The following is a 23,630-nucleotide window of genomic DNA, read 5'->3' on the forward strand; positions in this document are numbered from 1 at the left end:
CAATATTTAGTCAGCATATTTCATGACTGCTTACATTGCAGCTAAATGCTTATAAATCATTTATGCTTACTTTACTGTGCCAAATAATTAAAATGCTGATCAATAAAGAATTATGTAAACCAGCATAAGAAATGCTGATCAATAAAGAATTATGTAAACCAGCATAAGACTATTTATAAGAGATATTGTAATTTTAAGTAATCAGTGTAAAAAGATAATTGAATTAATAAAGAGCTAAGCTCTTAAATATTTTTTAAAAACCAAAATAAATATATAATTTATTAACTCATATAAATAAAAAAATGGGCTCACTTCAAGATTTTTCCAGCTGAAGAGTTTACGAGAATGTTTAAGTATATTTATGTATGTATGTACATATGTAAGTATGTATGTAATTACGCTTCAAGACCTTGAATTGATAAGTTCTAAAAATAAATTCTTTGCAAACATACCTCAACAAAGGTTTCAATTATGTACTATGTACATATGTGCATATGAGCATTCATATGTATATATCTATGTATGTGTGTATGTATGTAAAAAGCCAACTTGAATTTAATGTTGATAAGATTTCGGTACTGAGACTGACATACATACATACATAAATGTAAATAAGTCAATTTGAAAAATACATACATAGAGACATTCTTATGTATGCCTGGTTATGCTACTCACTGAGTGTTTTCATTTTCTGTTGCTGAAGCAGCATTAACATTCCCCTTACATATACGGTGAATGCTGATGAAGGGACCGTCTTTGGCCGTATATAAATCCGGATCGTTCTGGTTACGTAGAATCGACTGTCGTCGGAGCTTTTAAGTCAGTTTTATTGTTATTAAATTACTTGGGCTATTTTGAGGGTCTGTGCTCCTATGTAAATTGGCTTCTACTACTCGTCGACTGCGGACTGTGTTCGAGTTTTTCGACAAATTTAAGTTATTTTCAATGTTCAATGAAGAAATAAATCGATTTTTTTTAATTAAATTGATGATTCTGTATAACACTGTGAATCCAAGCAGTTTAAATCTTTCAGAAATTTATTTTTGGGAAAAGCTTTCTCTAAATGGTTTAATTATCAACTTAGTATGCACGTTATATTTATTTTTTTGCAATGCAAGTAATGTTCACTGTAGAAATTTTGTACCTAAAAATACAGAATTTACTTCAATAAACTCTATTTTATAAATATTTGCGAGCTGAGTCATATTATTTGCGCAGTTAATATAATATATAACTCTCAGTCATGAATGATATAATAGCTTTCTGTATACCGTGACTTTTAGCGTCAGCATAATTAAGGTAGAAGCTGATGCACAGCGACCTAGGTACTTTTGTGATATCTTCCAATGTTGCCAGAGAGCGGATTTAACTGCAATTAAAAAAATTTTAAAAGAAAATTGCTCCGAAAATTAAGAACAAATTTCATTTTCGTATTTGAAATATGAAAAATGCAATGGGAACTTTCAATCCACAGCAACCATGTGAAAAAATCTGTGGAGTTTTGTTCTACCGCTTACTTCAAATAGCTTCTTACTCAAAACTAGAAAACGAAATAAATACAGAAAATCTTCAAAAATTAAGATATAAGCGATAGTCTAAAAAACTCATCCTGTCTGTGATAGCTGGAAGATATTCGAAATAACAAGAGAACCTGGCAATGTTTTAAAGTAAAATATTCATTGATTGTAATTATTCATGACATTTCCAATAAAAAATAGCTTTGCCCATTGCCATCATTCTACGAGTATATAGCAATGGTATTTCCAATATGACTGTCAAGTTGCTGTCAAATCTATGCGAAATTCGAACAAAATTTCTTAAATTAATTAAACTTAAGTAATTAAAAAAAAAAAATATCAAATTTTTGTTCATTTAAGTACTTAAACCGAATTGCAAATGTGTGTTATTGTAAAATGGTATAAATACTTCAGATCTCGATTAACTGATCCTCGATTTAAAAGATTCAAAAACATCTCTACCCTAATCGCAGTCAGTTATAATACCATCAAACTTATGAAATATTCACTCCTTCATTTCTAACTCTCGCATTCACTGTTCATCACAATTGTGTATATGTACCTATATGTACATATGTATGCACTTCGGTGTTAATATTAGCATACAAACAATTTGTATTGAACGTAAACACAAATAAAGCTTAATAAAATTCCTCATGAGTGGTACTCCGAAAAAATCACGTAAGCACCAATTAGACACGGTCATACCTAAATGTGTGAATAAGTGTATACATACATATATATATGTATATATATAATATATACATATATACAGCCATGGACAGATAAATAGCACAAATGTGAACCTTATATGTTAAGTTAAGTTTTTAGTACAAACTCTGCTTTGATCAAATAAATTTATTGCTTACATTTATTACCGTTATTAGGCTTACATTTGCCGTTTTTTTTCGATGGAATTTTTTGCGTTCTATTTTATTTATGTTTATTGCTGCTTTGAAGCGGACACAAAAATAGCACATTTTAACTTGTGCAGCGGAGAGTAAAATTTTAATATTTTTTCAGCGATTTTTATAATTTCTATATATAATTTTTTGTTTCTTAAATAAAATTTTAAAATAATTACTAAAAATTGGACGTGGAAAACATTGCACGCCGGAGAAAAGAGCTCTTATATACCGTATGAGTCAAAACGGAAAAAGCTATGCAGAAATAGCTGAAATGTGGATGTGCTCTTCATCTAATGGATGTGCCAAAGATTCATCCTATCTAAGCAAAAAAACGGAAAGAAAACCAAAGCCGCGAAAAACTGATGTTAATGTGGACAGAGCTATAATACGCAAGAGCAAAGCAGATCCTTTTAAGTCGGCACGGCAAATAATGCTTGAAATAAACCAAGAATCTGGACTACAGGTGTCCAGAAAGGTGACTTAACGAAGCCCAGCTGTTTGACCGCATAAGCAGATAGAACCCACTTCTCTCAAAAAGACTTATCGAACACCGACTTGCCTTTGCAAAAGCTCACAAAGACAAATCTATTCAGTTTTGGAAAAACGTACTTTGGACCGACGAAACCAAAATAAATAGGATGGGACCAGATGGGAAAACTATTGTACGTCGTCCAAAAAATCAAGCGCTAAATCCGAGGTTCACAAAAAAGACGATTAAACACGGTGACGGAAGCATCATGGTTTGGGGAGCTTTTTCCTGGCATGGTGTTGGGCCGATTGTTTGTGATCTGGCAAAACAATATTATTGCTGATTTGTTCACTATTTTTGCTTTTATTTGGTATTTTTTAGGATGTGTCCAGGAGGTTTCGAGAGTTATCAATGTTCTCGTAAATTAAATCAGAACTGAAATTCTTTTTGGCCATTTTTTTGTTTTAAAGTGGAAATAAATAAGTTTTTTATTTTTTATGTTGCTTTTTTGCCAATAAAAAGTAATTATTTAAAAACATATTTAACTCTTTGCTTTCAAAGTCTTAATGTGCTATTTATATGACCATGACTGTATATGAATGAGTATGAACGCAGGGATAGCCCAGCCACAAGTGAGAACGAACGGGTGTTTATCTGAACTTATCAAATATACCAACGGACTATGACGTATGTATGTATGTAAGTATGTGTAGCACGTGTATTCCCCGGACATGCTCTCAGTCATGTCCGGCGAGTCTAAAAAGATTCTACGCACAACAAAATTCGTGTGTGGACAAATATGTATAATATTGCCATTATTCACACATATGTATGTATGAATATCTATGTAATTATAGTACGTACGTATGTATGCGTTTATGCTATTTGTATAAGTTAATTAATTATAAATTTATTTTAGTTCATTGAAAAATATTTAAGAACTGAGCTCTTTATTCCTTCAATTCTCCTTTTTCAACTGAACTCTTAAAATTACGATGCCTCTTATAAATAGTCTTAAGCTGGTTTACATATTTATTTGTTGATCAGCATTTCTTATGCTGGTTTACATATTTATTTATTGATCAGCATTTCTTATGCTGGTTTACATGTTTATTTATTGATTAGCATTTCTTATTATTTGGCACAGTAAAGTAAGCATAAATGAGTTATAAGCATTTAGCTGCAATGTAAGCAGTCATGAAATATGCTGACTAAATATTGAAATAGGATAACTGATATGAAATAACTAAATATTGAATATGAATATGCTGACTAATATTGAAATAGGAATAAATGTTGCATTAACTCTTCCCCTCTTAAAAGCGATCGTCCTCGAGCGTTACGTGTTGATAGAGTTAATTTGATGTGTGTTTTTTATGTGCAGGTCTTTCAAAGCTTCTAAGGAAAGTATTTCTATGTGCTCTTTTTCTAATGGAGTTGGCTGTAGTATTGTGGGTATGGCTTCGATCGGTCTTGTTTCCAAATTTTCGAATAATTGACTGTTTATTTTTATTGTTGAATTGTGAAATATGATGACATGAGTACCATTGATTTTTTTGGGGTATTTCGTCAGCTACTAGTTCGCCGTCAAATTGATTTAGCAATATAACTCCTTGTTTTACTTCTTCTAATGTAGGGACGTGATGGCCATTTGTTGTTGAACAAGTCGAATTCAAGCTATAAATAATCCTAGTTATACATAAATCTTTACTTAAATCTATTAAATTAGTTTCTTTACAAATCGTTAGATCATTATATCTTTCGCATTCATTTTTTATTCCGAACAGTGAATCTTTTCCTTTAAGTATTTCTTTATACTCAGTTTTGATTATAATATTGTTTGCTTTTTTTTTCTGGTCGTATTATAATTCTTTTAAAAATTTCATTTAATGTTAGAGGTATTTTTACCATATATAAAATTTCCATATCCTTACTTAATACGTTTATTTTCGATATTTCTAATGCTTCTTCGGCACTTTTGAATGGTATTTTTTCCTTTTTCATTTTTATTAATTGACAATTCTATTTCTTTTTTACTTAATATTACTGAATTCAATATATTTTCTTTCGCCCATTGGATGGCATATTTTATATTTATTAATTCTTCCTTAATTAACCTAATCCTATTCTGCAAATTGATTATAATTTCTGTTATTACATTGTCTTCCTTTCTAATGGTATTTACCATTCTATCAACTATACTGGTTATGTTATTTATTCGTATTTCAAATAGTTTATTAATTACTACTTGGTCATTATTATTTTCATTTAAGTTATTTAGATTATTTGTAATTATTTTCAAATCCTCGTGATCTGGAGATCCGGCTATGTATTTCCATGCCGTTCCCAGTATATCAATTGATCTCTTCGTTTTGTAATTTGTGTTAGAAGGTTTTAGTGCATTTAGGATTTCAAAGGTTTGAATGGTTTCGTGTTTGAGGAGAGGATATAGGAAGTGGTTGTTAGGGATTTGGTGATTTATTTCTTCGTATGTTTCTGTCAAAAATTGTTCGTATTTTCCTAAGTCGATGAGGTGAATAAGTCTAAATGTTCCGTCTTGTATTTTCGCTTGTCCGTCGTCTATTGTCACAAGTTGAGATTGACTATAGTCTAAAATTTGAACGTCTGATGAAGAAGTAGTGATCGTGATGAGAAGGATAAAAAGTTTGTAATGGTCCATTTTACCTGCAAATTTAATTAAGTTTTTATTAGGGATTTATGAATTGTTCTTCCTGTTACTGTTTTAATCGTTGTCCTGTGGTTTTCTAAAACTTTCTCCTTTTTATACCTTGGAGTTAGTTTAGAACCTAGTCTCTTGTTTATCTTGATATAGATTATTTCTCCTGGATTTCCTGAAAAATCTCGCAGACACCTAACCACGTCTGGTATCTTGTCAAGATCAGTTATGTTGTTCAAGTGCCTTGCGTCTATAGTCACATCAGTTATGTTGCTAAAACTTGCATTTGGGTTTAATGCTGCCTGAACCATATTTCTGCCTTCCTGACTCATGATATTGTTAACCAGTCCTGTAACTATAGAAGTAAGTTGGTCCATGTTGAATGAATTTGGGGAGGAGGCAGTTGGCTGAGGTGGTGAGGGTACGTTTAGCGTAGGGGGTCGGATGATATTGTTAGGGTTAGACATTATTTTAATTAATTTATTTTTTTTTATTTTATTTTTTTTTTTATTTTTTTTTTTTTTTTTGTTTTTGTTTAACAGTTCTCTGGAGGGTCCCTTGGGTGGTGAATCGCAGAGAATGTTTGTTATTATAAGCTGGAGGGTCCCCCGTTAGGTGGTGAATCGCAGCTTTAAATTATATTATATTATTGGCTGTACAAGCCAGATTTTATTATAATAATTTGTTTTTTTTATAACTTTCTTTATATTTTTTTGGTTTTTTAAATAATTCAATTAATTTGTATAGTAATATTTAATTCTGTATTTCTCACAAATTTGTTTTTCTCAATAAAAAATTTTTTGTAATTCCAAATTAATAGTAATATTCAACTTATATTTTTTTCAATAATTTCTTTATAATTCTTAATATTGCTTAATATTAATATCCTTTTTTTCAATAATTTCTTTATAATTCTTAATATTGCTTAATATTAATATCCTTTTTTTCAATAATTTCTTTATAATTTTTAATATTGCTTAATATTAATATCCTTACACTAGTACTTCCCGGCGGTGGGGTGTGGTTCCTTTTTGCTAGTCTCTGCTACTGGGGCACCTCCAATTCGCACTATTAGAAGCGAGCGTTTTTTTCCTACTGGATTCTAACGCTGCACCGGCTCACTGTTCGCGTCCTTGTAATCGTACTCTTTTTTTGTACAAAACACTTCACTTCACGAACTTTGAGACCGGTCCCTGCTCGGGCGCCAGTTAATTAATTATAAATTTATTTTAGTTCATTGAAAAATATTTAAGAACTGAGCTCTTTATTCCTTCAATTCTCCTTTTTCAACTGAACTCTTAAAATTACGATGCCTCTTATAAATAGTCTTAAGCTGGTTTACATATTTATTTGTTGATCAGCATTTCTTATGCTGGTTTACATATTTATTTATTGATCAGCATTTCTTATGCTGGTTTACATGTTTATTTATTGATTAGCATTTCTTATTATTTGGCACAGTAAAGTAAGCATAAATGAGTTATAAGCATTTAGCTGCAATGTAAGCAGTCATGAAATATGCTGACTAAATATTGAAATAGGATAACTGATATGAAATAACTAAATATTGAATATGAATATGCTGACTAATATTGAAATAGGAATAAATGTTGCATTAACTTATATATACATATATATAAATATCGAGAAATCAGGTCAACAAACGACATTGTTCGAAATGACGTGCTGACGACCTAACGGTCAACAGCATCAGAAATTACAAAAACCCGCGTGCTTAATTTTAGAATTCTCCCAGCTTTAAAGGTATATACTAACGTACAAATGTACATACATACATACTATGTATATACATACATATGTAAGTATAAACTGATAACCCTTCCGCACATAAATAAGTAATCCATTAGGTTAACGGTAGCTATCAAGTAAAAGAGCTCTCCTACTAAATTTATACAGTGGAGAGGCTGAGCGAGATCTTGGGAGGCGATCTCATGCTTCATAAAAGGACCTTATAGTGGGCCAAAGAAGTTCTCGTCGTGAGCGACCAGGGGAAACTAGGGAAAAGCGACGAGAAAAACATTCCGTACTCTCTATGCGCTTTTGAAGAAAATAAAATCAGGCTCACATTTTGAGTTGACTCAAGTCCCTCAGTCTCCATCACATATCTCCAAAGCATTAAAGACGCGACGAAAGAGTATTTGACATTGGTAGTTATCGACAGGTGGTGCCCTGACGGAAACATATCTCCGGATAACAGGAAATCGGTTCTAAGGTTGTATTTACGAGATACTCTAGTCCGGCACTGGTTATTCGGGATGCTGGCTGGCATCGAGGTCGTGCGAAGCTTGCACCATGCGCTGATGAGCGATCGGTCAAGTTGACCTAGGGTAGACCTTGTGAGTTTTTATAGGGCATTGTGCCTTTTTATATGTGACATTCGTAATGGGTCGCAAGAAATTTTGGAGCTTATCCAACTTGGTATGGAAGGGCTATTCACCGATAACTCGAGGAGTCTGAGTTGGCGAGGTCAAGGAAAAGCAGCGACATGTTGATTTTGTTTTCAACGAAGTTACGCTCCCAACTCTCGCGGACTGTGTGTCCTCAAGAAGAACGAGTCGCCAAAGGATCAGTGAGGCAACACCTCGAGCGGACCTGCTGAACCAAATACCGTGGAGGCAGACATAGTGAGCAACGCTCAGAGCGGGCCTCCTGACATCTTAGCTACATATGTTCTGGCATCTTAGTAGGTTAAAATCACATGCTTTAACAAATCCATGCATAAACCGATAATCCATTACCAGAGTCTAAAATTTAAACAGTTGCTCAAAAAGAAAAGAGGAGTTCTGCGAACTAATCTCGGTTTCGAAAATACTACAGAAGCATCAACCGTGGTCAGTGTGGTTTCTTTTGTAGGTTTTTGTGTACATGTGTATAAGTATGTATATCGGTTCCATGAATCCATGAAAATACTGCAATTTGTATTTTATATTGCATCACATACCAATCCGTGCCTTGCAATGCTCTTCAGTCGTTGACGCGTAAACTGTGCCATTTATTTCATTGCAGGCGTCCTGATAAGAATGGGAACGTCGGCGCACACCAGATCGAGTTCGCCTTAAAAGAGAACAGATCAATCACCTCATGGTATACAAATGTACATACATACATACATACATATGTAGGTTGTTATTTTGAATAATTTACGTATATAATTTGGTAGTGGGTTGTGCCAAGCTTCTGATCGTACAAGTCCCGCATAACAGATCTGAAGGTAAACTTTTGTGTGATCAAGTGTTTCAATTGCCAAGAATCTCTCAAATAACATTATTTGAATACCAAGTGTAGTCATTTACGTATATATGTGTGTGTGCACATATGCAAGTGGACTGATAAACCTTGTTGAACAGAATTTCTCTGTCATGAGTCATTGTAACCGAAATGTTTGACTTGTACAGCAGCTACAGATTATTTTTTTTAAATTAATGTTGGGAAATCCTTCCATATGTCACAAATACAAAAATAAATGTGTATGTGTAAGTGAGTGCCGTGTCTATGAATCATTGCTGTTGATAAGATACTAAAGTGAATCAATTCTTGGAGTTCTTGGAGGCACACATACATACGTACATGTTGAATATGTATAAAAATACATATTATGCACATACATACATACATGCAATAAGCGAATAAATATTTACTACGTACTTAAAAACCACAATAAACATGTTTGTATGCACATACGCACCCACGTTAATTAATTTGTTTATTTACTCTGTTTTGATTTCGACGAAAGCGTGCATTTTCCTATGGGATTTGCATCAGCCCAGGCGATTTTTGACAAATTTTATTGATTTTCACATTATCACAAATATACATACATATATATATGTACATAAGTGCTTTAATTCATTATCTACATTAGTTTAGGGCCAATAAATAATTGTAGCAGGAAGTCCGTGATAAACTTTTGTTTTTAATTTTTTCTATAATTTGACATCCTTGGTTTTTTTTTTTAATTATGACTTATTTCGCTAAGACGTCGAAAATATGTTGGAGTTGAAGCTTGAGTGGACAGTGTTTTTGCATTTTATGTTGAGAAATGAAATAAAACAGAATAAATAAAATAACTTCTCACTCTGTTTTTCTATTTTCGCAAAATATTGTGAAATATAAAACACTTTCCAAAAAATCGTATCTGTATCCAATAAGGTGTGAGTGACTTCATGTGCCCATCAACAAGGCCATCGTTCTAAAATTTATTTTTGATAGTGATATAAATTACTGCTCCCTCTTAAAGAAAATAATGTGCGAATTGGTTGAGCGCCGCACGACCTTAATTTCGCAAAACCATAAAAACAACCTTCAAATGTGCAATGAACTTATTTACACTAAGTTCGACTGATAGCCCGTTCGTTCAGTCTGTTTAGAAAATAAAATAGGGAATTAGTGAGAGAAAGTGATAGCGTTTTTATCGCGCCGGTCGGAGAACGAAGACGCCAACCACTTATGTATGTACACGCATACATACATATGGGCATTTTCACGGTAACGGACGCGACATTTGTACGCTTTTAAGTGCGTCCAAAACAATGAAGACAAAGTAAAAGTTTATATATATTGATATTGTTTTAAAGGGCTGACGGAGTGCTAGATTTTAATATATACGGGAAAGATCTTTTACAAATAAGTACGTAATTATAAGCAATTATAAAGTGATACGGACGTGACAAAAAATAGAAGTTTTTTTGAGGCGCATTCAGAAATATACAAAATTCAGCAAATTAAGGATTTTTATATATATACAATATATATGTTAATAAATGCGAACAGATGACTGTTATTCGTAGGTTTATGAAATATGATAATTTTCTCTTCGTGTTTTTTAATTGAGTATAGAAGAAATACGGACGCGACATAGCGGACGCGACAAAATTTTCCATGAGCTAGGAAATAGAATTTTTTTCATTATAACACTTCAATTTTATTAAAAATAAAAACTTAAGTAATATTACAGTAAAAACGACTTAAAAAATTAAGAAGAAAGTTATTAGTTTTTAGGATGGTCTATTTTAATTATTTTCTTTAATGAATAGGCCGTCCGAGCAACTTCAATACATTTACTGTCGAAATATGAAAACCAATGCATACTTTTAACTCCTTTGATATTTGGAACATTTTGCCATAACTCTGACAGTTGATTAGAAAAACTATCAATTTGTGTTCCAGAGATATACAAAATTTTAACTCCATCAATGTTGTTCTTAGCACATTCATAGAAGCATAAGGCATCACCGAGAATGATATTTCTTGTTTTAACAATTTGCCAAAATTTTCGTTTAACAACGGCACCTATTCCGTCTACAGCACCTTTGCCATGTGAAGTGGCGAAAAAATTCCACTCTAAGATTCCGCAATGAAATTCAGCTACAAGTCTTGGAATACTAGAAAGAATAAATTTATTTTTGAATTGGGAAGTGCTTCCATCAGAGAAAATATAAATGCTGGTAACTCCTTTGTACTGGTTTTGTAAGATATTGATAATTTTGGAAATAAAGCAGTAAACGTCGAATTTACTGTGAGTCAATCTATCACTGATAACAGCATAGGACTTGGTTTCACCAAGAACCCAAGCTATGCACGTAAACACTGTTACTTGGTTATAACTAAAGAGGGCATCTTGAATTTCGTTTTGGCATGTCAAGCGATAATTTTCAGCAAAATCAACTTGAATAACAATTTCATTAGCTGCTAAATTTTTCTTTTTAATTTCAAAGTAATTTTGTTGGTGACGTTTAATAAAACAATGCATTTTAAAAGCTGGTAGCTGAACCTCTACTAAGTCGCTTAAAGGACCAATAGTGTAGTTTAAAGTTATGCAATCGTCTACTTTTCTCCACTGTTTCCATTTGATTTGCGTATCAAATTGATTAATAAACTGTATTGGAACTAGATCGTCTTTAATATCGCGTACACAGCTGTCACAAGTATTAGCCATGCACTTTTCATTCATAACGTCGCAGCAAACTGATGTAAGAAATAAATCAGCTTTGGCAGGAATCTGCGGTATAATCTTTGCACAGCCTTCTAGTAAAAAAATAAAATTTGCATGGTACTTACAGATACACATATTGTGTCGTAAATTATTGATTAACTGAATGTACATAAGTTGGCTTAAAACGAATAAAAATAGTTTTGCAGACTTTTTCCTCGGTATATTCGGCTTTGAAGAGTTGATATGCTTCTGTTAAGGTCATAAGAATAAAACGTTTTGAGACTACTTTCCCATTAATTAGCATTGTATCCTTTCTCCCAGGAGCTTGAACGCCGATTCCTTCTTGCAAAAAGAATTTTTCAATTAATTTTTCACGCATCAGGCTTTTTGATGACTTGGTAATATTTTCACCCATCGTTTCTGTTGGCCTAAGATATAATAGATTTGATATAAAGATTTGAGAATAGCTATTTTTCAATTCAGATTTTTAGGTAACGCACGCTCAACTTTTTTTATTGCTTTTCCCATCGTTTGCTTACATTTCGCAATTCAAACTATCTATATTATTTACGCTCTTTTTTTGCCGCAAAACTTGTTGCCTAACACGGTCCTTTTCTTTCTTCTTTTCTAATAAATTGCTATCAATTTCCATTTTTTGCGATAATCTTTTTCGGTACTCTTGATTTCGTTTAGCTTCTTTCTTCTTGTCTTCCTGCCATTTCCCGACGTTTTCTTTCATTTTCTCTCTATATTTCGTTGTTATTGTTTTTCTTGTTTCTTTTGCCGTTTTTGCCATCTATAAAATTTTAATCTTGTGCAATCTCTACGACTTTATTTAAAATTTAAGGTTCGCGGTAACGGACGCGACGAATTTCAAACACCAATAAATTTTATTAATCGTTTTTGTCGAGAGTCAATGGCTACTTTTCTTAAATGAAATAAGTTATTTGCTTAAAGTCTGAAAGCATTTTATACTTCAACACTTTTTGCACTAATGAGAACAATAAATGCTATTTTTCGGTAACGGACGCGACATACGAATATAAGCAGAAGTAATCAAAAAAAAACTACCGTTATTCGATCTCCACTAAGTCTCTCTGCTTGTTAAACATTATGTTACTATCAGTAGGAGATTTTTAAATTATAAAAACATCATAGTATTGCTTTGAATAAGGGAATATTACAAGGAAAAAAGTTGCTATATTTGGTCAAAAGAGTTAGATTTTTGTAAATTTTGTATATTCGTTGTATATTTCGGCTCAAAATTAAAAGAAAAGAAAAATTCTTTTATATTTATAAAGTATACACATTTGAGATTTATTATTCATCAACAAAAAGTTCTCAGGAACAGTTTGAGTTTTGCACTCGTGGTTGACCTTTTTGTGAAAATGCCCATATGTAGGTACAACTGTGTTCACAATAATAGCAGCGCGATATAGTGCAAAGTTTTGACAAATTGGTCCCCTCCACCATTTTTGAGGTGTTCAACAACCTCTCGATACAATAATTTCTTTCATAATATTTTTTTGCTTACATTATTACAATTTGACTTTTTCTGGTAATTATTCAACGTTTGATAATATTATTTGGATTACAGTTCTGTTTTGACTTAACAGTTAATATCAATAAATTTCCGAGTAAAATTAGGGAGGACAACGATTTGTTCGTGATTTTCGGGGCAATTGCAACTGAAATATTTCCAAATTAGATAATTCGCTCTCAAAAGTTTGGGTAATTGGAAGCGAGTTACGTGACATGAGAGAATAGCATAAGAAGCTTTAACTTACTATTATTCATGCCGCTCACCTAACCCTCCTCTCTCTTTGGACCCAATCCTTCGAAACATATTCGCGTCTGTGTTTTTTGTGATAAGGCAACAGTTTCTCAAGCATCGACTCCTAAGCTAAATAACCGTTTTTAATCGTGAACAACTTACTCTAGAATAAATCTGTACACAAAAATTTGTGTAAAATTTTAATCATCATTGAAGGCTTTACATCCGAGTATTGGTAGTATTGTATAATTTTGCAATCGACAAGGAGTATCGATCCGTAATGAAAAGCACACTACTATTATGAAATTCTTTAAAAATATGGCACATTGAAAAGTTATTAACAGTAAAGCAAAAATTACAAGAACAGTGTACATATCTTGTTGTTGATTTTGGTCCCTCGAATGTCAAACTGTATAAACAAACATTGACAGCTTAGAGTAATGAAACAAAATTTTACAATTTAGAGACCAAATAAATAGAAAAAATCAAAATAGCAGCCCTGCGACCGCTACTGTCTAATGTGCCAGGGTTAAAGAATTAGCAACAACACGAACCAATAATATTGCCGTCAAGTTGACTTTTGAGCAGGTGAAGCATGACAGTTTGATTTGTCAGAATGTCAAAACTGACACTACTTATAAACAGCAATCTTTGCAGAACAATATTTTTTTGTGATATTTGGAGTTTTAGCAATAGGTAAAAGAAATATTAAATTTTAATTTTTAGTTAAAAAATCAGTATTTTGTTCACGGATTATTCTGCATTTCTAGTAAACTATGCCCGAGGCGCGCAGTCCAATGGCGAGCTTCGCCCAGTCTGTGCACAACATCATCGATGGGCCTGTTACATGGTTCAGAGGTATGTAAATACTCTAATTCAATGCGTGTTCAACGTGTACATTTGTGTATCAATGCGAAAAAAACACATTTAAATATTTAGCGAATAATTCTTTAAAAGTTGTTGGAGCGGTATATTACATAATAACATAACCTCAATGGCATACAAACGAGTCGAGTAGTTTGTTTACATTTTTATTAATGCCAGTTTTCACTTTTATAATATTTTTCAGAGTCGATTGTAGAGCCAAATCAAACGAAGCAAGCGTGGTACCACCAACGTTTCCGTCGTGTACCTACAATTGACCAATGTTACACTGATGATGCTGTTTGTCGTTTTGAAGCTGACCAACAATTCCGTCGCGATCGAATGGTAGAAAACGAAATCGTATCGATTTTACGTCAACGCTTCGAAGATTGCATATTATACGAAGCACCCGATCACATGAGAAAATGCAAGTCAATACTAGAACAATACGAGAAGGCTGCTGAAAATTGGTTTATCAAATGTAAGTGGCAGAATTTGATTTCTACGAAAAACTTAACTATTTTAGAAATGTTTTGACTCTTGCAAGACGGTGATTTAGGAGCCTACGCTAATGCTAAAACCGCATATATGAAGCAGAAGCACCGTTTGATCTGGGAGCGTCGCCATGGACCTGTTGGTAGTGGAATGAAAAGCCAAGAAGAGCTTGCCAGTCCTGCAACGGAAGAAGAGTAACGTAGTTGCTGCAGGAAAATGCTCAGTAATACATACATTGACATTTTACTAAGGTTTAAATTAATATGAATTTCTGTGAACGGTCAGAATGCAAACGAATCGAGTCACAAACTAATACCGGATAGATATTTTATTTCAAAATAATAGAGCCAAACTCGACTCTTTTGGAAAGCATTGCTTTAATAAAACATCTGGATGAAAATATTTGCACGTTTATTATGTTATTATGATTTAGTAATTTTCTTAATGTCCAAGATACTTTGGAATGCTGTTTTAGGTATCAGCTCAATGAGTTTTAATTAATTTTTGTTCCGTCAGCAGAGTGATTGTTGTAATTGGATAACACAATGTTAATTGTATTACATTTTTAAAAAGTAGTTAAATTTACTGAAGTATCCTAATATAAATTGTTCACGATTTTCAGTCGAAAGTTGTTCCTGATTTTCGTTGGAATAAACTTGTCGTTAGCTAATAGATACTAGTGGCTTATCCACGAGATTCTTTTTTAATTTGGCCAAAACGCTCGCTTTCTGATCACTGCTTTTCTGACGTTTTATGTTCTTAGCACCAAGTGGTATCATTGTGGTGTCATGCAGGCGCCTACGAAATAGCTTATAGAACTGAAGCACTTGTGCATTGGCCCAAACCTGTTTTGGATCGAAGTCTAATATGCGTAAAGAATCCAACGATTTCGCACGGGATAGGGCTACGTAAGCCTGCCCAGCTTCAAACACTTTCGACAATGACATCTCAACGCAATCCAATGTGAGCCCTTGGCTTTTATGTATAGAAAACGCCCAGGCCAGCTTCAATGGCACCTGTCTTCGTGTTATTGTACCACCTGATGCTGTTTTTATAATCCATTTCTCATGTTTACATAAATATTCGCGGTTGTTTTTAAAACGCACAACTGGAACACCTTTTTCAATGCGGACGACAATACCACGCGCACCATTTACCAGACCAGCAGCAATATTAATATTTTTAAGTAACATTACTTGTGCGTTTATTTTCAAATATAAATTGGAAGTCGCTTGCAGCTGCGAGTCTAGCTGCTTCGTTATACTCGCATCAGAATCCTCAGCTCGGAATAGAATTTTTTCGCCATCTAAGCTTTCGAGTTTGGATTCATTAATAGATTGTGCATCATTCGTATGAGAACACAGTTGTGTAGCCAAAATCCCATCGCCTTCGATTTTTTGCTTTGACGTGGCACGCAATCTTTTAGCGATTTCCTCATTTACATGACCAATGCGTATGTGATTTAGAATTTTCACGAATTCTGGATCGGATTGTCGATGCACCTCATTGAGTTCAAAAACACACTCAATGCATTTTTCCCAGGCATTACTTTGAAAGCAAAAATTTTTTGTTGGAGTGGTATTATTGTCACTTTTTACCACAGGTGGTAGTTGTAGAAAATCTCCACAAAGAATCAATTGAATTCCACCAAACGGTCGGTCGTTTTTACGCACATGTCTTGCCACTGCTTCTATTTTCTGAAAGTAGGCAGATATTTCAAATATGTTCCATAAAAATTATAATTTCTCTTGTAGGTACTTCAAAATACTGCCCGTCCACCATGGAGATCTCGTCAATAATCAACCTTTTACATTTCCGCCAAATCTGCCCGCTTGCTGGACGGGATGCCAATTCAATACAGCGCTGTAACCCATAGTCACCACCGCCGATTCCCGCAAAAGCATGTAAAGTTGTACCACCTAAAAGAAATATTCAATTTGTATTTAAAAATATTATAAATGCATCACATTAACCTATTAGGCAAGCTGCTACACCCGTAGAAGCGGTTGCCACAGTGCCATCTGGAGGCAGAGCAGATATGATTTTCCTCAACAGAAAACTTTTCCCCGTACCAGCAGAACCTGTGAAAAATACACTTTTGCCCGAAGTGCAGGCCCGTAACACTTCCAACTGTTCTTCACAAAGTTTCACACTTTCTTCGATACCAAGTGATAAAGTACTTTTTTCTTGGTAAAGCTTTTTAGCAGCTACTGTCTCAGATGTAAATTGGCTACTTCCTCCATTTACATCTTCGTAGCGTCGTTTTTTCGCCGCCAGTGGTGATGGCGTAGTCGCAGTGCCACGCCCCAGCAAACCAGCCTTTTTTCTTGCCATTATCATCTCAGTAGTTGTTACCGGGGAGACATCGTTGAAATTGCTCGGCTTCCCCGAAAGCATGTGAGCACGTAATTGTGATTGAGTTGTCGCTTCATCTTTTTGATCTCCACCATTTAATTTGATGAATATGGTGCGAAGAAAATACATTAACGTACCAGGTGGGGCATTTGATAGATACATTGCACATTTCTCAGCCTTGAAATTAATTGATGCCTTACCCTCCGACATAAATTTCTTATGGACCATCACATCTTTTAACTTGAATTTTATTGGCTTAGCCTTCTCCCCCGTTACTTCAATGAAAAGTTCTCTTATTTCGCTTCGCACCAAACGCAATGTAGCTGTTTTGAAAGCCAACTTTCTTCCAGTTACGCCGACCGCATTTGTCCATAAAATATTAACAACACATGTTAGCACGGCATCATTTAAGTCCATTTTTAGTAAAATTGCCGCTCAATGTTCAGAAAATTATCCCACTTATATTCCAACAAAGGAGCTGAAACCCGCCAAATCACTGACATCTCTCTTTTCTTGTTCTTTCCGTTGTGCATTCACAATGTAGAGGGCATCACCTTGCCGATGTTAGCAAAACCATTATTTTATTCCTTTCTGCTTCTTCTTTATTGGCGCCGCAACAGCCAGCGATTTTGGCCGATTTTAACAATGCACGTCAGTCTTTTTTTTTGAGGTATTTCCACATATTCATACATTTGATTCTATTTTTATCCAGTTATTTTCCAAATAAAAAAAAAAAAAATTACAAACAACACCAAAAGAGATTCGCGAAGTTGAAGTAACGAAATTTGCTTTGTACAAACGCGATCTAATGAAGAGAGAATTACAGCATTCAATATAGTGAGTTATACCAGTTTTAGTATTCTGTATACCGTGATTCAAACTAAGTTGATCTATATATTCGGCGCCTTACAAAGATAGTTATAGGTTAAAATAAACTCTGGGAATATTGAAGAAATTTAAAATTTATCATCTTTCCTATGTAAATAAGTTGTTCTCTGTTTAAATTCAGATCAATTCAAAAATTTTTTTAAATATTATTTAATACTCTTTTAATACTAGTACAAACTTGATTTTATTTTACCCCTTTCTAAAACGTAGAAAATGGATGCTATCAATTAAGGCAGTCTACCATTCACTGAAAGTAACAACAAATTTTTCGAGCAGGATTCGCCGCTAGCGAGTATACCTGAAGTTATACCTCATAAAACTGTTCACACTCACCAACGTAAATGTACACTCGTATGAGCTGACTCGATGAAATTAATGAGGGCCACATGTAAATGAATTCTCACTACCGTTTCGTCCGTTCCGTTCCGTAGTATCGTAGATCGTTGACGTGGGATTTTAGATAGTGTTGCCAAACAGTACATTTCGAAATCATGCACAAAATAAACTCAGAAAATATTAATTTTTATCAAAATAACTTATAAACAATGTTGAATAATGTTAATTATAGATAAATGAACTATTTTCATTTGATGGTTTTTGACTTTCACGTGTTGTACAATGAAAAATTGTAAATGATAACGCGGGTGTGTTTTTTTTTTTCATGGGCGTTGTGGTAGCGCGCTACCCTCAAGTGGCCCTTTGAAACCAGGACAAGCCTGTTGTTTCGTCAAAACTCCACTCCCGACGGGACATCCGTCAAGCATTACATCGTGGGGGGAAAGGCGAATTAGTCGCCGGTCATTCGTCGTAATCTTTCGAGGATCTATAGTTTTTTCATGGTCTCTGCTATGACATCGCATGCTGCCGTCCATTTCTTCCTGCTTTGTAGCATGGATTGCACGAATATATCTGGATCGTAGTTTCCATCAAATATGAGCCGAAGCTTCGATCTAGAGCCATAAAAACGCTTACATTCGAAGAATAAGTGGTGAACGTCTTTTATCGCGTTTACCCCACAGTAATCGCAAATGGGATCCGATTCATGTTTGAACCGATGCAGGTATGCTTTGAAGCATCCATGCCCGGTTAAAAATTGCGTCAGATAAAAATCCACTTCTCCGTGTTTTCTTTCAATCCAGCTTCGCAAGTCTGGAATGCAGCGATGTGTTCAGCGGCCTTTCGTTGTATTATTCCATTTTTGCTGCCAAGTTAAGGTACTAGTTTCCCGTGCTACGATGCGTTGCGTTTCACTGTCAGCCAATACTGCAGCTTCGTTTGCCAATGTCTCTATTGGATACATTCCAGCGATAACCAGCGCTGCTTCTTCTGAAACCGTTTTAAATGCGGAACATACTCGAAGCGCACATAAACGATACGCTGCCTTTATACCGCGGAAATAGGAAGGATGTTGCGTAGCCATGTGCCAAACCGGAGCACTATATAATATTTGGTTCTTCACCACGCTTGCTAGGAGTTGACGTCGCCGTTGTTTTGGCCCGCGGGCGTTATTCGCGATAAGGCTGCTACAGTTACTGATGCTTTTTTGGTCGTATACTCCAGGTGCCTTGTCATGTCGGTCTCCTTGCCGCGGGGATGAGGCTTAAGTGGCGAGTTAACCCCATTCTATGGAGATTAACTTACCACGAACTAAGAGGGCAGCTCCATATAGGAATTGGGTATCCACTCAACCGCGGAACGGCGGAATTGGTGGCCACCCAAGTACTATGTGGAGAGTACCGTACCGACAACCTGGCAGGAGGTATAAAATGCATTTCATCGCAATGTGGAGGTTAACAAAGGATCTCTCAGCACGAGGTAACCCACTTTCGGGAAATCCTCCCGTCGAGCAATCGACGGCTCGGGCATCGGATGTGCAGGCCCGAACTCCACATTCCCCTGTGACCGGAACTGGCACCCAGGGTTCCGGAGGAAGCGCACTACTAGTGGTGAAACATGGCACATTGGCTATGCCAATGGAGAGCCGAGTGAGTGTGAGCGATATACAGCCGTCGAAACGATCTGAAGCAACTGAACAAGTTGTGGAGGATATGGAGATGGCGGACAATCTCTCAGTAGACTCAGACGGATCTCTGGTACCGAGTAAGTCTTTGACAACGGTTAAACCTGGTGTGAATCAGGTAAGTACCGGTAAAAAGACCGAAGTTATTGGGGAGTCGAACGCAGGTGTTGGTCTAACCGCAAGGCAGATCAAACGAAGAAGACAAAAGGCGAGGCAAGCCGAAGCACTAGCTAAGGCAAGGACTCAAGCTCCGTCAACTTCGACACCTGTAACGGAAACGGGAAAGCGTGGCAGAACAGAGGACTCCTCTGTAGCGCTGCGCTCTTCCGAAAACGAAACGGGGTCTGTGCCAACGACCGGGAAGAGGAGAAAGGCAAAGAAGAGGAAAGTCGAGAGATGGAATTCGGAAATGCCTGCATCCTCGACCCAATCCAAGGCAGACAACCCTTTGCCTGACAAGGCAGAGGCTAAGGGACCACAAATGTCGAATGACACTCTTCCGTCAACGTCTGGCGAATCATTCGCGAGAATGGCAGCAAAGGCAATGACGGTGGAGATACATACCGACAAACAAGATGGTCTACTGTCCAAAGGGCAACAAGACTATCTTGACAGCTATCTTTGGAAAGCTATCGGTGAGCCGAAAGACGCGCCGACTTTCGAGGGGAAAAGCGTGGTGGACGGCATCGTAAAGGTGCACTGTTCCAATGCTTTTTCCCGAGAATGGCTAGAAAAAGCGATAGCAAAGATTCCAGCCTGCGAAAACAGCAAGTTTATTCTTGTTGAGAGTAGGAAAGAAAGGCTGGCACGAGCGAGTGTCTGGATTCCGGGTCCTTCCTGTAATTCAGCAGAACTCCTCAAACGCATTCGTGTTCAGAATAAGGATCTTGACACGACTCTCTGTCCAGGATAAGGTGGAGGACAAAGCGTAAATATACTCAGTCTCATGACTGAAGTAATATTTACACAGATAAATCTGTAGCATAGCAAAGCGTCTACGGCTCTCTTGTGCCGTAGGCATGCAAAACTGCAAACAAACCCACTCATAATACTTATACAAGAACCATGGGTATATCACAAGCGTATCTGTGGTCTAGGTGCTATGTTGTGGGGACAAATACTTCATTGTGAAGGGAATGTGAGACCGCGAGCATGTATTATCATGCCGAGGTTGATCGAACACACGATGTTAAAAGAGCTATGCTCCGGAGATATCGTAGCTGCAAAAATAAAGTACTTGAAAAGTGGGAACAGTGTCGAAGCTATCGTAGTTTCGGCCTACCTACCCTACGACTCTTTACAGCCACCTCCTTCGAGGGAGCTAAGAAAAGTGGTCAAGTACGCAGAATCCAATAATCTGGGGCTAATAGTGGGATGTGATGCAAATTCACAGAACATTGTGTGGGGAAGCAGCAAATGCAACCCCAGAGGTCTCAAGTTACTGGATTTTATCCTGTCATCCGATTTGGTCATTCAAAACACTGGTAACAAACCAACTTTTGTGACCAGAAGGAGACAAGAGGTGATTGATTTAACACTTACCAATAGGTCAGTTGGAAATCAAATCAACCGATGGCGAGTTTTGGAAGAGGACTCTCTTTCTGATCATCGCCTTATAGAATTCCGACTGGGAATTGACACAATATCAATACCTTCCGGTAGGAATCCTCGAAATATGGACTGGGACAGGTATGGTGAGCTTGTAACAGAGCGATTACCAAACCTGAAAAAACTCAAATCAGCAGAAATGATTGAAGATGCTACTAAGAAATTAGAAGGTACTTTAATCAATTGCTTTGAGGAACTGTGCCCACTCAGGCAAAGCAGACAGGGGAAAGCGGTTCCTTGGTGGAACCCTGAACTGTCAAAGCTTCGTGTACGGTCCAGGAAACTTCTTAATAAGGCCTGGAAGACCAAAACAGAAGAGGACTGGGCTAATCATCGACTTACACAGAGAGAATATAAGAAAAAAGTACGGCAAGCCAAACTTGAATCCTATAGAAATTTCTGCAGTAACGTCGAAGAAATGAGGGAAACAGCGAGACTTTGTAAGGTCATTCATTTAGACCGCTCAGTAAGGCTGGATTCTATTCGAAAACCTGATGGTTCATACACCATTTCCAAATCGGAAACGTTTAATGCTCTACTCGAAACCCATTTTCCGGGTAGTAGAACTCTCTCTGAAGTTGAGAGTGGCATGAACAATAACGGTAGCAATGGTGGAACCTCTAGGTACAGCTGGTATATTTCTAGTCGGATAGTGACAAGTGAATCGATAAGGTTTTCCTTATCTTCCTTTGAGAACTTTAAGTCCCCTAGACCTGACGGAATATATCCAGCAATGCTTAAAAAAGGAGAAGACAGGCTGATTGAGGCCCTGAAAAGGATCTTCACAGCCTGTCTTGCATTTGGTTATATACCATCCCAATGGCGACGCGTAAGAGTAGTATTTATTACGAAACCAGGAAAAGATGGCTATTCCCTAGCAAAAAGTTTTAGACCAATCAGTTTGACATCGTTCATGTTGAAAAGTCTGGAACGAGTGGTGGAGAAACATATTCGAGTGGGGGTATTGCCGAGAAGTCCACTTAGTAGAAATCAACACGCTTACCAGGGTGGAAAATCATGTGAATCAGCCTTACATGATCTTGTTAGCAAGATTGAAGCTGGGCTGGAAGCTGACGAATACAAAATGGGCGTGTTCGTGGACATTGAGGGGGCTTTTGATAATGCCACTTTCGGCTCGATATGTTCTTCTGCCGAACGACACGGAGTTAATCAAGCCATTATAAAATGGATATACTCCATGCTCTCTGAGAGGCTGTTAACCGCTGGTGGGAGCGATGACGAGCAAATCACAGTCAGGGCCAAGCAAGGATGTCCCCAAGGGGGTGTTCTTTCTCCGCTGCTGTGGTGCTTCGTCGTAGACTCCCTATTAGTGGAGATGCAGGAGCTCGGCTTTCACGTCCAAGCATATGCGGACGACGTCTGTGCGCTAACATCGGATAAATCCTTAAGGAGGCTTTGCACGAAAGTGCAGAGGATTCTTGACAAAATCGATGATTGGTGCATGAGACAAGGTCTTTCCGTTAATGCGAACAAAACAACCATAGTCTTGTTTACGAGAAAACGGAAATTGGATGGACTCAGTCTTCCAACACTGAAAGGTGTGACACTTGGTCTTTCCAACGAAGTTAAATATCTAGGAGTAATCTTGGATAAGAAGCTGACTTGGGAGACACACGTTTCACTGAAGGTGAATGGTGCATTGAAGATTTTTCAGCAATGCCGTAGAGCCTTTGGCAAAACTTGGGGTCTGAAACCTGCTGTGGTCCTATGGATATACACGGCACTTATCAGACCAATCATCACTTACGCTTCTGTGGTCTGGGGGCGACGGAGCATGGTTAAGTCCACAATCCGGGAACTATACAGGCTGCAAAGAAGTGTATGTTTATGCATCACGGGTGCCATGAGTACAACCTCTAGTGATGCCCTAAATGCTATGCTTGATTTGCTCCCCCTGGATCTTAAGATACAACAGGAAGCTATAAAAGCAATGTGTAGACTCCATAAATATGGTTTCTGGCACGAAGATGGAACTTCGGGACACAGAGAAATCTTTAAGTTGCTGTCGGAGCAGTATCCACTGTTTTTGGCACTTAAAGATGACCTGATACCCACAGTTGCATTCGGAAGGAAATTTGATG

At 36.3% G+C, this 23,630-nt stretch overlaps 2 protein-coding genes and 1 long non-coding RNA gene across 4 annotated transcripts; 1 reads left to right on the top strand and 2 right to left on the bottom strand.

The window, feature by feature from the left end:
* Positions 1–680: 680 nt before the first annotated feature.
* LOC128864232 (uncharacterized) lies at positions 681–10,045 on the bottom strand. Of its 2 annotated transcripts, none has more exons than XR_008454661.1 (4): positions 9,278–10,045; positions 8,703–8,797; positions 8,534–8,646; positions 681–1,144 (listed from the first exon to the last, which is right to left on the bottom strand). It is a non-coding gene; the product is annotated as an uncharacterized LOC128864232 (long non-coding RNA). The 2 variants fall into 2 exon arrangements; XR_008454660.1 differs by lacking the exon at positions 681–1,144 and adding an exon at positions 1,277–1,369.
* A 3,840-nt stretch (positions 10,046–13,885) lies between these two features.
* On the top strand, positions 13,886–15,059 carry LOC128863590 (NADH dehydrogenase [ubiquinone] 1 beta subcomplex subunit 10). Its single transcript, XM_054102823.1, has 4 exons — positions 13,886–13,994; positions 14,069–14,156; positions 14,368–14,643; positions 14,710–15,059. Exons 2-4 carry the CDS (start codon positions 14,075–14,077, stop codon positions 14,853–14,855), a joined length of 504 nt encoding a protein of 167 aa, XP_053958798.1. The 5' UTR covers positions 13,886–13,994; positions 14,069–14,074; the 3' UTR covers positions 14,856–15,059.
* LOC128863589 (ATP-dependent DNA helicase PIF1) lies at positions 15,052–17,541 on the bottom strand. The gene is made up of 3 exons (XM_054102821.1): positions 16,631–17,541; positions 16,416–16,576; positions 15,052–16,354 (listed from the first exon to the last, which is right to left on the bottom strand). Exons 1-3 carry the CDS (start codon positions 17,427–17,429, stop codon positions 15,320–15,322), a joined length of 1,995 nt encoding a protein of 664 aa, XP_053958796.1. The 5' UTR covers positions 17,430–17,541; the 3' UTR covers positions 15,052–15,319.
* Positions 17,542–23,630: the final 6,089 nt, after the last annotated feature.

Source organism: Anastrepha ludens, chromosome 5 (assembly GCF_028408465.1).
Source record: "Anastrepha ludens isolate Willacy chromosome 5, idAnaLude1.1, whole genome shotgun sequence".
NCBI classification, from domain to species: Eukaryota; Metazoa; Arthropoda; class Insecta; order Diptera; family Tephritidae; genus Anastrepha; species Anastrepha ludens.